This window comes from Cydia strobilella, chromosome 13 (genome assembly GCF_947568885.1).
Source record: "Cydia strobilella chromosome 13, ilCydStro3.1, whole genome shotgun sequence".
Lineage (NCBI taxonomy): Eukaryota > Metazoa > Arthropoda > Insecta > Lepidoptera > Tortricidae > Cydia > Cydia strobilella.
The window spans coordinates 4,127,749-4,142,020 of NC_086053.1; the positions used below are offsets into that span (position 1 = coordinate 4,127,749).

General features: G+C 35.3%; 1 protein-coding gene across 1 annotated transcript; it reads left to right on the top strand.

Moving 5' to 3' along the window:
- Window positions 1-1,903: 1,903 nt before the first annotated feature.
- LOC134746960 (uncharacterized) lies at window positions 1,904-14,154 on the top strand. The gene is made up of 7 exons (XM_063681532.1): window positions 1,904-2,428; window positions 11,529-11,826; window positions 12,503-12,599; window positions 12,884-12,991; window positions 13,483-13,590; window positions 13,962-14,021; window positions 14,113-14,154. The coding sequence occupies exons 1-7, from the start codon at window positions 1,909-1,911 to the stop codon at window positions 14,152-14,154; spliced, it is 1,233 nt and encodes a 410-aa protein (XP_063537602.1). The 5' UTR covers window positions 1,904-1,908.
- The last annotated feature ends 118 nt before the right edge of the window (window positions 14,155-14,272 follow it).

A 14,272-nucleotide genomic window follows, 5' to 3' on the forward strand; every position in this document is an offset into this window, starting at 1 on the left:
GATGGGTAAGGGTATGAGTATTGTACGAGTACAAGTAGTTTGGTATGGCCATGAGTATTTTGCATAGGTATGAGTACGAGTACCTATAGTGTGGGATGGGTAATTGGTATATGTATTAGCTTTGAGAAAAGTGGTAGCTGACGTACAAGAAAAGAAAAACTGCCTACAAAAAGAAATGAGATCCTATCAAAAACATTACATGTAAAAAGATGCAAGTGTCGCAACGCAATTCTTCTACTACAAAAAAGTTTTGAGATGTACTGTGAAACCAAGTCGGTATTTTAGTCAGTGCCAGGGGATGTTAAAACATCAAACCTACTCACACTCAAACCATACCAACACCACACTCAAACTTTAAGAGATTGGGGTAAAAGTTCCAAGTTTTAGTTTTTTTTGGTGTTTGTGTACTAATACTAGCTTACATAACAAATTTCAGCTTTCTAGGACTTCAGGAAGTACCCTAGAATTTTGATGATCATCAGTGAGTGAGTGAGTGACGAAATCGGGTTTGTTTAGATATCTATTTTTCTGTATATCTGTTTATCGGGTATAATCCAAACCCAAGTTATGGGGGTTCACTTGATGCGAAACGTCAGATACGTAAGTCCCGGCAGAAACCGTCCTATAATTATACTTACAATAATTCCGGTCAACTTTACTGCCCCACCTGCGATAAAGTTTTTAAAAGTAAGTTCGGCTTTGACAGCCGTATCAGAGCACACGCTCGTAATTAGCTAGGGTCGCCGTTGCCGATTACGGCATGGATATGAGGGTTCAAAAAAACGACGAAGCGCTTCGAGAAAAGGGAGGTAGTGCCCGTGCGCTTCACTTGGCTCGTCTTAGCGGGAGCACTACCATGCCCCCAGATACACAAAAACATTATCTGAAAATTTTAATCATTTGAATCTACCCTCTACTGTCACAAATTTAATATATAATATATCACTGTATGGCTAAAACTTTTTGTCGAATCTTTCTTCCGTTCTTTCTTGCAGTTGTCCAGAAATATTTTCTCCGTCTTGCATTTACACAGCGCACGCTGAGGTCACCATTTTCCAACGAAAATATTTTCGGGAACTGAAACTGGGGATGAGCCTTTATTGTGACTCCGTCTGTTCAAACTTCAAATACTTTTGATCTGATTCGTGTACCCATGTAAATTTTGCTGGCTGTACCTGAACGTGACTACGCACTGCCATACAAATTGATAGTAAAATCTAGCCATAAAAAATACTTATTGTAGCGGAATATGTATACACAACAATGAATATTTACTTATTTTGGGCTAGTCATTTCATAACAACAATTTACCTAACTGATTATCTTTTAATCTGCACGAAATTATTATATGGATTATTTGACTGGTTCTTCAATGTATGGCATAAACCTATACCTGTCTACGTCATATTCTAATCAAAACAAATATGAACCACGAACTCTCAGCTGCCAGTACGTACAGCAAGAATGCGTTAATTAGCGGATTAATGTCACTGATTGGTAGTTGTTGACATTATATGTATTTCATCTATACTTAGCTGTGTACATTAGTGTAATAGAGATGACTATTATATCGTTACCAGCTTTAACAGGCTCTGTAAACGTATCGTCTTATTTAAATGTAGGCATAATACGCTAGATGACATTTTTTTTTACTAATGGTATCAATCGATCAGGTTTGTTTTTAGGATCAAATGTCTACATTGATAAATATCCTTAAATCCATTATTAATTTAATAACCAAATTATTGTGATAAATTGCCCATTTGCTATTAATTTTACTAGATTATGTAATGATAAATTCAACATGTGTTATCATCCCTATTGTATGTGTTAATTGCCCCGATAATTTAAACGGTAGTTCTCGCGCTTCCGTGTTTTGTTTTCGTTCACTGTTTCATAGCCGCTAGGATGCCACGTATAAAAAAGTCATCGCGCAACATGACGTCCATAGAACCTTTCCAGGATAATCGCACGATTGGCCTTTTCCATACCATCTGCAAAATCATATACTTGACTTGCGCTACCAACTTTTGGTTTGAGGACATGGATTATCCAGCAAAATGTATGAAAATCTACAACGCAACATCTCGAGTCGTCGAAGTCATAGTAGCTGTGTTGATTATATCGGATTGCGGTGCTTTTTGGACGCAGCCGAATTTAACTGAAAAGCAGAGCAATGATCGAATATTATTAGCGTTTGCTAATGGCGTTAGCTGTTTGGCTTATGCCAACGTTTTTTATTATAAGCGAGAGATCAGAGAGTTGGTGATGACACTTGCTGTAAGATTGAAGAAGGTGTGTAACGATGGAACCATCGAGATAATGATGCTTAGAACAACGTTTCGGTATCTGTCGGCCCTTTTTTTGGTGTGCAGCTCTGCGGTGTTTTCTTATGGAATGGGGAGTGGGATCCAGGCGCTTACAACAAGTGAGTACTTATGCTTAGGATTTAGGATCCAACGTGAAATAGCCAATGATACCTAAACACGACTGAGGCATAAATAAATAAATATTATTACAGTCGAGGAAATGGCTAACATGACACCAGAAAAGCTAATTTTATTATACTAAATAAATAAATAAATATTATAGGACATTCTTACACAGATTATCAGTTTACTGTTAGTTTGTTTTTTATTCTGCATGTTTTGTGTATTTTTGGTGCAATGAAATGATTTTTTTCTCTCGTGCAATTTTTTGTAATTGTGGCAATAAACATAATATTGTCTTCGGTTACCGCGATAGTTAGTCATGAAATAAAACTATGAAAACGGATTATATCGCGTATATTGAATTTATAATACATCCCGACGTTTCGAACGACGTTTTTATCGCGTATATATATATCTTTACTTGAAAATAATTGTAGTGTATAACTAGCCTTATGAACCGATTTTGCATGTACAACCAGCCTTAAAGTTTGTAGTCTATGATTGTTCATTATTTTAGTATGTGGGTATTTTTGCACTTTGTAATTTTTCCTCAGTCACCCGTTGACCACGAACGCTGTAAAGGGTTCGAAACGTCGGGATGTATTATAAATTCAATATACGCGATATAATCCGTTTTCATAGTTTTATTTCATGTGGCAATAAACATTTTTTTTGTGTAAGAAATACGAGTATTGTACTGTATTGTTTCTATAGCAAACTGAAGTTATAAAAGCTGGCATGCGTCATGTTGACACGAGCGGGAGTCTCGGGAGCCGAGCGGCGCACGCGCCGCCGACCCCCTCTTCTGCACCCCGCGAATCCTCTTGACATCCACCGTTATGATAACACTACATTTCTCAATGAGAACGTAAAATATGAATGAAATGACATTGTAAAAATGGGCAAAATTTACTTTATATCACATTAACCAACTAAAAATTAAATATGAAAAGGAATCTATGTGAACATTAACCATAATCATTAACTCAACTTAGCCAAACTAGATTGTGAATAACGATCAAACTAAATTAATTTATACTCCTTTACACATCATGACATCCTAAAAATTGTGTGTGAATAATAAGAAAACTTAAGTTTTACCGTCATTCACGAACTAGACCCGGTAGCTGAAATAGATCTAAGTCAATTTTGATTTCTTTACACCGAGTGTTCCTTGAAATTTAGTTTATTCACTAAGATTAAACTTTACTTTAACCATCGTTCGTAACACGATTCTTAAGTACCAAATTTTTAAACGAGATAATATGAAAATAAATCGTTTTGAACATAATAGTTAAGATTTTAGCAAACTTTAACCCTTCTACACAATCGATATCTCAGCTATTAGAAGTCGTAGGGCTGTGAGTGTCAACACAAAAGATGTAGTTTTATGAAATAAACCTGTTACTGTGGCAAAATTTGTAATTTGGACAAACTCGACTTAAACCCTTTTACACTGCAGGCACAGAAATTAAACTTGCTCTCGTTAACCTATAAATTGTTATACCATACGGCATCGACCATTGCATAATTGGGATGCCTTATTCTTTGCTACAATACGAATATTGTTTGAATGGGCGTCGACCATGTAATTCTAGCTCTAATAAGCGTAGTTTAATAGTAGAAGCATCAACATTGATGTCATATTTTTTTCAGTACATTTTTAACTGTTGCAGTATGTTTCGTTTTCCATGGGTCTTCTACTGAAATCCTTTTTATTACACGATCAGTTGTAGGAGTAGTTTTATGAAGACAGCCGCTTCTAGGTTTATTTGTCATGCAGTTTTGAGCCTTGAACTGCTTATTCCAGACAGTTATCAGATGCAGTGATACACCATTATCACAGCCGACCGTGACATAGCTGCCGCAGAACGCATAATGCAATCCAACTTCAACACCCTCTGCAAATGGGCGCACGATGTCGGTTTAGTAATTAACGCCCAAAAGACCAAGATAATGCATATTCGTTCAGCTCACAATAAAACTACTCATAATATTACTGTATTTGCACACCAACATAGCTGCCTGCACCAGCATAATATCACAACTTGTAACTGTGAAAAAATTGAAATGGTCACAGAGCACATGTACCTTGGGTTAATAATCGACCACAGATTCAGCTGGGGACCGCACATTAATTATGTGTAAGTAAAATGTCAACATTAAAATATAAGTTACCGTACAAAACCCTACGTATGTTGTACTTAGCCCTTGCCGACTCTGTGATCAGTTACGCTCTGAGTACTTATGGTAAAACCTATAAAACATATATAGAAAAAATATATAACTTACAAATAAGATTATTGAAGACACTTGTACCTAAGCATATCAAAAAGAAGTACGAAACAGACTATTCCCAGTTTTTCAAATACTGTAATATACTCCCAGTTCAAAATATGTGTAAACTAGCCATACTAACAGAAGAATATCACCATGTTACTAAACTAAAAGAACAAAAAAAATGTACAAAACTAAGAAGTCTACAGAACCAAAACAAATATTGTATACCCAAATATAACAACATATATGGCACTAGGCTGTACACATATATATTACCTAAAATATTGAATGATCTGCCAGAAGTTGTTTGTGCTAAATATTTAAATGGTAAACATATAAAAAAGTCATTAAAATGCACTTATTAAAAACAACCGACACAAGCTATGTATACTAAGAATCATACTTATGATAAGATATAGGATATAATATTGTTTTTCTTTATGTTATTCTCGAACTCCCCATCGGCACACAAACCTCCATAAGGTTTTGCCTACGATGGGTCTTGTAATAATCTAACAAACTGTAATTTGTTTCCTTATTCAATAAATAAAAAATAAAAATAAAACAAAAGTCCACGAAACTTCAGCTTGCTACTTACCCTTCTTAAGTATAGCTGCAAGAGCTCGCTTGAAATAGTTCGAATATGCTGTATGTTTTGGCATGTTAAGAGAAGTATTCTGCTGTAATAACTTCCCAAATAATTAAATTCTTCAGCCCCTGTTCTCAATAAAATTGTAATTTTCATTCAGTGAAACTAAACTTTTTACGTGTTTCAAAGAGCTTTTGAGCAATTACCATGAGCAACCTCATCAAAAATTAAGTTGAAATAACTAATATGTTTCATACCAAACTTTTGTCATTGTCAAAATACTTTTGGTCGCTACTGTATTTAAATGTAGGCGTAATTGTATGTGTGTTGTTTAATTGTCCCGATAATTTGAACGATAATGTTCTCAAACGCGGCTTCCGTGTTTTATTACCGTTCACTGTTTCAAGCCGCTAGGATGCCACGTATGAAAAAGTCATCGCGCAACATGACGTCCATAAAACCTTTCCAGGATAATCGCACGTTTGGCCTTTTCTATACCATCTGTAAAATCATATACTTGACTTGCGCTACCAACTTTTGGTTTGAGGACATGGATTATCCAGCAAAATTTATGAAAATCTACAACGCAACATCTCGAGTCGTCGAAGTGTTTATTATATCCGATTGCGTTTCTTTTTGGACGCAGCCAAATTTAACTGAAAAGCAGAGCAATGATCGAATCTTATTAGCGTTTGCTAATGGCGTGGCGTGTTTGGCTTATAACAGCGTTTTTTATTATAAGCAAGAGATCAGACAGTTGGTGATGACACTTGCTGTGAGTTTGAAGGAGATGTGTAACGATGGAACCATCGAAAAAATGATGCTTAAAACAACGTTTCGGTATATGACTGCGCTTTTTTTGGTGTGCAGCTCTGCGGTGTTTTCTTATGGGATTGGGAATGGGATTCAGGCGCTTACAACAAGTGAGTACTTATGCTTAGGATTAAGGATCCAACGTGAAACAGCCAATGATACCTAAACACGACTTTGAGGCATAAATAAATAAATATTATTACAGTCTAGGAAATAGCTAACATGACACCAGTAAAGCTAATTTTATTATACTAAATACATAAATATTATAGGACATTCTTACACAGATTATACTCTAGTTTACTGTTAGTTTGTTTTTAATTCTGCATGTTTTGTGTATTTTGGTGCAATGTAATGATTTTTTTCACGTGCTATTTTTTGTAATTGTGGCAATAAACATTTTTTTGTGTAAGAAATACGAGTATTGTACTGTATTGTTTGTATTGTATTGTAGATAGGGTATAATACAATAGGGTATCATTTGTGTGTAGTGTAGAGTATATTTTCATATACATAATAACATTATCCCATCAATGCGTACGAGAGGCCTGACTCCATGGCGAGAAAAATATCGCACCGTGTCTTTTGTTATTATAATGACGCACATACTTGATACTATCCGACGACATTAAATCTGTGCCTCCAGTGTAAAAGGGTTAAACTCAAAAAGTGTGATTTTTCAGTATGGCCGAAAAACGTTCCTAACCGTGTTTTCTCTGGATTATTTCTTAAAAAAATGGTTTTTGTTTTTAGTTTAGATAGTTTAGGTGATGAATTATAAATTTTCATTTAATTTGACTTGACTTTTGTGAAAGTAACAGATATATTGGCTTTAAAAAAAACTTATATCCCTTTTCACAAAAACAATGAATGTGTGAAAAGGTTAAACTGCAAAACACTGATTTAAACTTTCACGATTTTTACTCATTATTATTTACAACGACGGGACTTAATCGCGTAAAATAATTGGAGGTGGGTTTAATACTTAGTTTACGCGATTAAGTCCCGTCGTTGTAAATAATAATAAGGTTAAACTGCACTTTCTCTAGTCTTGCTAAAATCTTTTTAACTTTTGTATTGTGTAAATTAATCAATGTAATTAAAAACTGAATAGGTTTCTTTAATTTTTCTGCTGAAATTGCTAATGGTTCAGTACAACGGGGCAGTTGTACTTGTTGGTTTTTCTTCCCAATTTTTAGTTCCCTTTTTGTTTTATTTTACAATTATTTTATAATCAGTCTCATTCCAGTTGTCTTTTCTTCTACAAGACTTTCTTTTTGATATTTGAATTCACTTACCTCTACCTATGAACGAGAATTTTCCTTTAACTTTTCTCGCAGTGAATTCAGTTTTCTATAGCAAACTGAAGTTATAAAAGCTGGCATGCGTCATGTTGACACGAGCGGGAGTCTCGGGAGCCGAGCGGCGCACGCGCCGCCGACCCCCTCTTCTGCACCCCGCGAATCCTCTTGACATCCACCGTTATGATAACACTACATTTCTCAATGTGAACGTAAAATATGAATGAAATGACATTGTAAAAATGGGCAAAATTTACTTTATATCACATTAACCAACTAAAAATTAAATATGAAAAGGAATCTATGTGAACATTAACCATAATCATTAACTCAACTTAGCTAAACTAGATTGTGAATAACGATCAAACTAAATTAATTTATACCCCTTTACACATCATGACATCCTAAAAATTGTGTGTGAATAATAAAAAAACTTAAGTTTTACCGTCATTCACGAACTAGACCCGGTAGCTGAAATAGATCTAAGTGAATTTTGATTTCTTTACACCGAGTGTTCCTTGAAATTTAGTTTATTCACTAAGATTAAACTTTACTTTAACCATCGTTCTTAACACGATTCTTAAGTACCAATTTTTTAAACGAGATAATATGAAAATAAATCGTTTTGAACATAGCAAACTTTAACCCTTCTACACAATCGATATCTCAGCTATTAGAAGTCGTAGGGCTGTGAGTGTCAACACAAAAGATGTAGTTTTATGAAATAAACCTGTTACTGTGGCAAAATTTGTAATTTGGACAAACTCGACTTAAACCCTTTTACACTGTAGGCACAGAAATTAAACTTGCTCTCGTTAACCTATAAATTGTTATACCATACGGCATCGACCATTGCATAATTGGGATGCCTTATTCTTTGCTACAATACGAATATTGTTTGAATGGGCGTCGACCATGTAATTCTAGCTCTAATAAGCGTAGTTTAATAGTAGAAGCATCAACATTGATGTCATATTTTTTTCAGTACATTTTTAACTGTTGCAGTATGTTTCGTTTTCCATGGGTCTTCTACTGAAATCCTTTTTATTACACGATCAGTTGTAGGAGTAGTTTTATGAAGACAGCCGCTTCTAGGTTTATTTGTCATGCAGTTTTGAGCCTTGAACTGCTTATTCCAGACAGTTATCAGATGCAGTGATACACCATTATCACAGCCGACCGTGACATAGCTGCCGCAGAACGCATAATGCAATCCAACTTCAACACCCTCTGCAAATGGGCGCACGATGTCGGTTTAGTAATTAACGCCCAAAAGACCAAGATAATGCATATTCGTTCAGCTCACAATAAAACTACTCATAATATTACTGTATTTGCACACCAACATAGCTCACCAGCTGCACCAGCATAATATCACAACTTGTAACTGTGAAAAAATTGAAATGGTCACAGAGCACATGTACCTTGGGTTAATAATCGACCACAGATTCAGCTGGGGACCGCACATTAATTATGTGTAAGTAAAATGTCAACATTAAGATATAAGTTACCGTACAAAACCCTACGTATGTTGTACTTAGCCCTTGCCGACTCTGTGATCGGTTACGCTCTGAGTACTTATGGTAAAACCTATAAAACATATATAAAAAAAATATATAACTTACAAATAAGATTATTGAAGACACTTGTACCTAAGCATATCAAAAAGAAGTACGAAACAGACTATTCCCAGTTTTTCAAATACTGTAATATACTCCCAGTTCAAAATATGTGTAAACTAGCCATACTAACAGAAGAATATCACCATGTTACTAAAATAAAAGAACAAAAAAGATGTACAAAACTAAGAAGTCTACAGAACCAAAACAAATATTGTATACCCAAATATAACAACATATATGGCACTAGGCTTTACACATATATATTACCTAAAATATTGAATGATTTGCCAGAAGTTGTTTGTGCTAAATATTTAAATGGTAAACATATAAAAAAGTCATTAAAATGCACTTATTAAAAACTAACGACACAAGCTATGTATACTAAGAATCATACTTATGATAAGATATAGGATATAATATTGTTTTTCTTTATGTTATTCACGAACTCCCCATCGGCACACAAACCTCCATAAGGTTTTGCCTACGATGGGTCTTGTAATAATCTAACAAACTGTAATTTGTTTCCTTATTCAATGAAAAAAAAAAAAAAAAAACAAAAGTCCACGAAACTTCAGCTTGCTACTTACCCTTCTTAAGTACAGCTGCAAGAGCTCGCTTGAAATAGTTCGAATATGCTGTATGTTTTGGCATGTTAAGAGAAGTATTCTGCTGTAATAACTTCCCAAATAATTAAATTCTTCAGCCCCTGTTCTCAATAAAATTGTAATTTTCATTCAGTGAAACTAAACTTTTTACGTGTTTCAAAGAGCTTTTGAGCAATTACCATGAGCAACCTCATCAAAAATTAAGTTGAAATAACTAATATGTTTCATACCAAAGTTTTTGTCATTGTCAAAATACTTTTGGTCGCTACTGTATTTAAATGTAGGCGTAATTGTATGTGTGTTATTTAATTGTCCCGATAATTTGAACGATAATGTTCTCAAACGCGGCTTCCGTGTTTTATTACCGTTCACTGTTTCAAGCCGCTAGGATGCCACGTATGAAAAAGTCATCGCGCAACATGACGTCCATAAAACCTTTCCAGGATAATCGCACGTTTAGCCTTTTCTATACCATCTGTAAAATCATATACTTGACTTGCACTACCAACTTTTGGTTTGTGGACATGGATTATCCAGCAAAATTTATGAAAATCTACAACGCAACATCTCGAGTCGTCGAAGTGTTTATTATATCCGATTGCGTTTCTTTTTGGACGCAGCCGAATTTAACTGAAAAGCAGAGCAATGATCGAATCTTATTAGCGTTTGCTAATGGCGTGGCGTGTTTGGCTTATAACAGCGTTTTTTATTATAAGCAAGAGATCAGACAGTTGGTGATGACACTTGCTGTGAGTTTGAAGGAGATGTGTAACGATGGAACCATCGAAAAAATGATGCTTAAAACAACGTTTCGGTATATGACTGCGCTTTTTTTGGTGTGCAGCTCTGCGGTGTTTTCTTATGGGATTGGGAATGGGATTCAGGCGCTTACAACAAGTGAGTACTTATGCTTAGGATTTAGGATCCAACGTGAAACAGCCAATGATACCTAAACACGACTTTAAGGCATAAATAAATAAACATATTACAGTCGAGGAAATAGCTAACATGACACCAGTAGAGTAAATTTTATTAGTTACTAGTTTACTGTTAGTGTTTTTTATTCTGGTTTTGTGTATTATTTTGTGCAATGAAGTGATTTTTTTCTCTCGTGCAATTTTTTGTAATTGTGGCATTAAACTTTTTTTTGTAAGAAATACAAGTATTGTACCTACCTAGAGCGTAGAGGCTAGTGCGCTTCCATAGTGTTCACTTTCCGTCTGACTGGACATGTGTGTGTAACTAATAGTTACTTACTTTAACTTTGTTGGTCTAAGAGTAACCTATTTATGAGTGATTCTCAAAAAAGTGGCATTTACAGGTTAAAGTAAACGAATTTTTTTTTTTTTTTTCATTTAAAAATGAAAAACACCTTTTTACTATTTCAAGTAGGCAGGTACCCCTTTCTAATAGGGAACAGAATTTTAACAAAAATAAAGATATTAATGCGAATTGAAGTTTTGAGATACAGGTTAAAGTTACACTACACAGGTTAGGAGGGAAATAATATGATTAAAGTGAGTTTTAACTTTTATAGTGGTAGTTTTAAGATTGTTGTTTCAAATAAATTATTTGCATTTCATTTCATTTCATAATATGAAATAATATATGATCAAACTTATAAAAATGGGATATAAGTTGAAATTAAATAATTATTTAAGGAGAACGGTATGATTCCAGTTTGGGTGTATATAGCAGTCGCTTCCGGAAAAGCAAACTTCTGTCCTTCAAAAATGCATAGTCGCAGGAATCTACCTTAGATCCTGCCAGCAATTTTGACTTGCCGTTTTGTATCTCTTATCCCAGTTTTCTTCAAGGATTAAGAAAATAATAATAAGTTATTTTGTTAGTCGAGTTGTATTTTTACGCTAATAAGGCATTTTCAGATGCGACTTTCACCACCGTAATCCCTTCATGGCCAGACGTTGAAGACCGCAGAGTTATCGCCGGAGCCGCTCGCATAGTCCACTACATCGTCTGGTGGATTTTCATGGTTCGGGTCACCTCTGTCTACTCCCTAATTCTCACCTGCACCATTGGTATCGCGCACCAGTTCAAGAATCTGTGCAAATATTTTGAAGACCTGGAGAATATTTTTAAAGGTAGCGGCAGTCAAGAAGAAAAGGAGAGGAAATATGAAAATGCTTTTAAAGTTGGGATTAAAATGCATTCTATCAATTTATGGTGAGTAAAGTATATCTACTTCCACACATTCAATTCATGTATGTATGGAGATCGAGTGACGAGTCTCCTCGCATCTCCGCCTTAGTGGAAAAGCACCCTTATCTATGATTTGCTAGTAAGACGATAATAACTAGTCCCAACTAATTTAAATTAACCTCTCTAAGGTCTTTGAATTGGCAATATTTGTTTTTTTGTCATCTATGTGACGTGCGATGGTCGGTGTGTGAGGTCTGTGATATGCTAAGTGCTGTAGTGACGTAAACTGGGGTGCCTCTCATTCCAGGGGGCCCCTTGGTTTAGCCTACTTTGCCACCGTACTGTCAAACCACTGAAATGCTGTGATATGTGCTGACTGCTGATGGGCGTTTTGTACTTTTAATCTTGTTAGGAAACGGTTATGGATATGATCTATCCATATCAGATCATCCATAACCGTTTCATAACAGGATTATAACCGAATTCACCAGGGCGTGCTATGAATTACGTTCATAACCGATAACACCAGAAAACCGCGAGCGAAAAGCGTCTACGATCAGATACGTGATGACGTTCGGATGAGAACTGCACCAATGCTGATAACTGGGATGCAGGTAATGCTGGTGCAGTTTGAATCCGATGGTCACCTTAAATGTGTTAAGTCCGGATTGCCCTCCAGATACATGGAAATATCCTGTAGGTGCACGCGGCAGACACAGCTAACGGGCGGCTTGGTGTTCAGCGGGCAGATCATCGTGAACGTCTGCGTACTCGGCCTGCTCATGATTCAGATGATGGTTGGTAACACAGTAAAGTATATTGCGGTCGAACTCTCAGCTTAGGAATCCACGTCAATCTTTCTTAACCACTTGTCCAGCTTTAAGGGATTTAACAGCTTGTGGGTTTATAATGATTATATCATACTTATCCAAATAACAGGAGTACCCTTTCATGTGGATGAGGGTTACTTAAATAAGAAAATTAACCTGTTTAGCCCTTAACTTTCAGGTATGTATACAGGAAAGACGTGAACATAGTTTTGTGTTTGACTCACGTGGTACTGTTTCTTTCTGTTTTCTAGTACACAGAGCGGAATTTGATCGCAATGATGCCGATCATCTTCATGGCGTTGGCAATCCTGGTCGGCACTGGAGTATTCCTATGGGTCGCTGGAGACGTCACCATCGAGGTGAAATACGATAATTCAAATAGACAGAACTATAGTCTTGGCTTAAGAAAATAAATAGTATAGAGGCGGATTGTCAAAGTAATTTTTGTAGCCAAAGAAAAATTTACCATCTTTCGACACATGATTAAAACTTTTAGAACGCCACTTGAATTTGACTTTGATCCTTGTTCTTAAACTTATATGTGCTTTTGTTAAATGTCAAAAAGTATATTTACACGCCTCTAATATACTGACAATAAAGGTCGTTGGCTTATAAAGTTGTTTGTGAACTGGACCGTATCATCAAGCTGGTCTGATTAGAAGCTGGTTTAGGTCGCCATAATAAGAACCCTGTTAAATTTGTACAGTCGAAAAAGAATTCATTCTTTAACAGATTTACCTAGCTCTTATTGTTCACAATGAGATCTGGTAAGTCATAGAGTTATTAGGCGGCTATATGGAGGTAATAAAATTAAATCATTAACAAAAATCTTATTTTAAATTATTAACAGGCGTCTCTTCTGCCAGCAGCCATGTTCCACTCAGGCTGGCACAACTGCACGCGACAATCCTCGTTGCGTGTGCGCAAGCTGGTCACCATCGCCATCGCGCAAGCACAGGTTCTTATAAACATTTATTTATATTTTCATACATATAATATATACAAAGTAGGGCACATTACTTACCACTGTAAAGCAATTATCCTTTAAAAAAATCACAAACATCTCACACAAGTAACAACACATTGAAACGCCTGCTCGGGTCTGCAGATGCTTTACCAATTACATGTTTAAATATATTATGTTCGATTTTGCCATTTGATTATCATAAACTGAAATAGATATAATACACTAAAGAAAAAGTGACCAAGTTCACCGTAAATATTTTATAAAATAATTTGATTTGTTCCGTAGTTGGATTTGATTATCAGTTCTATTTTAAGACAAATAGTCCGTTACATCTGGAAATCTAAAAATGTTTTTTTTTTCAGAAACCAGTACTGATAAAAGGGCTCGGATTCATTGAACTATCATATGAATCTTACGTTACGGTAAATACAAAAAAAATACTTTAGTTTAATTCTGCATCAGTACAGGTCTTATTTTATCATTTACATAATCGTTGTTTTTATTTTGTTTCAGATTGTTAAGTCATCGTACTCTCTGTTTTCAGTAATATACTAATTAATATACTTACTAGAAATTACCTAGTACTTACTTAGAAATACAATCGTTCAACTACAGGGGTTCGTTCAACTTTTGGAGCCAATAATTTGCATAGAAAGTTGTATTTTATGCACAT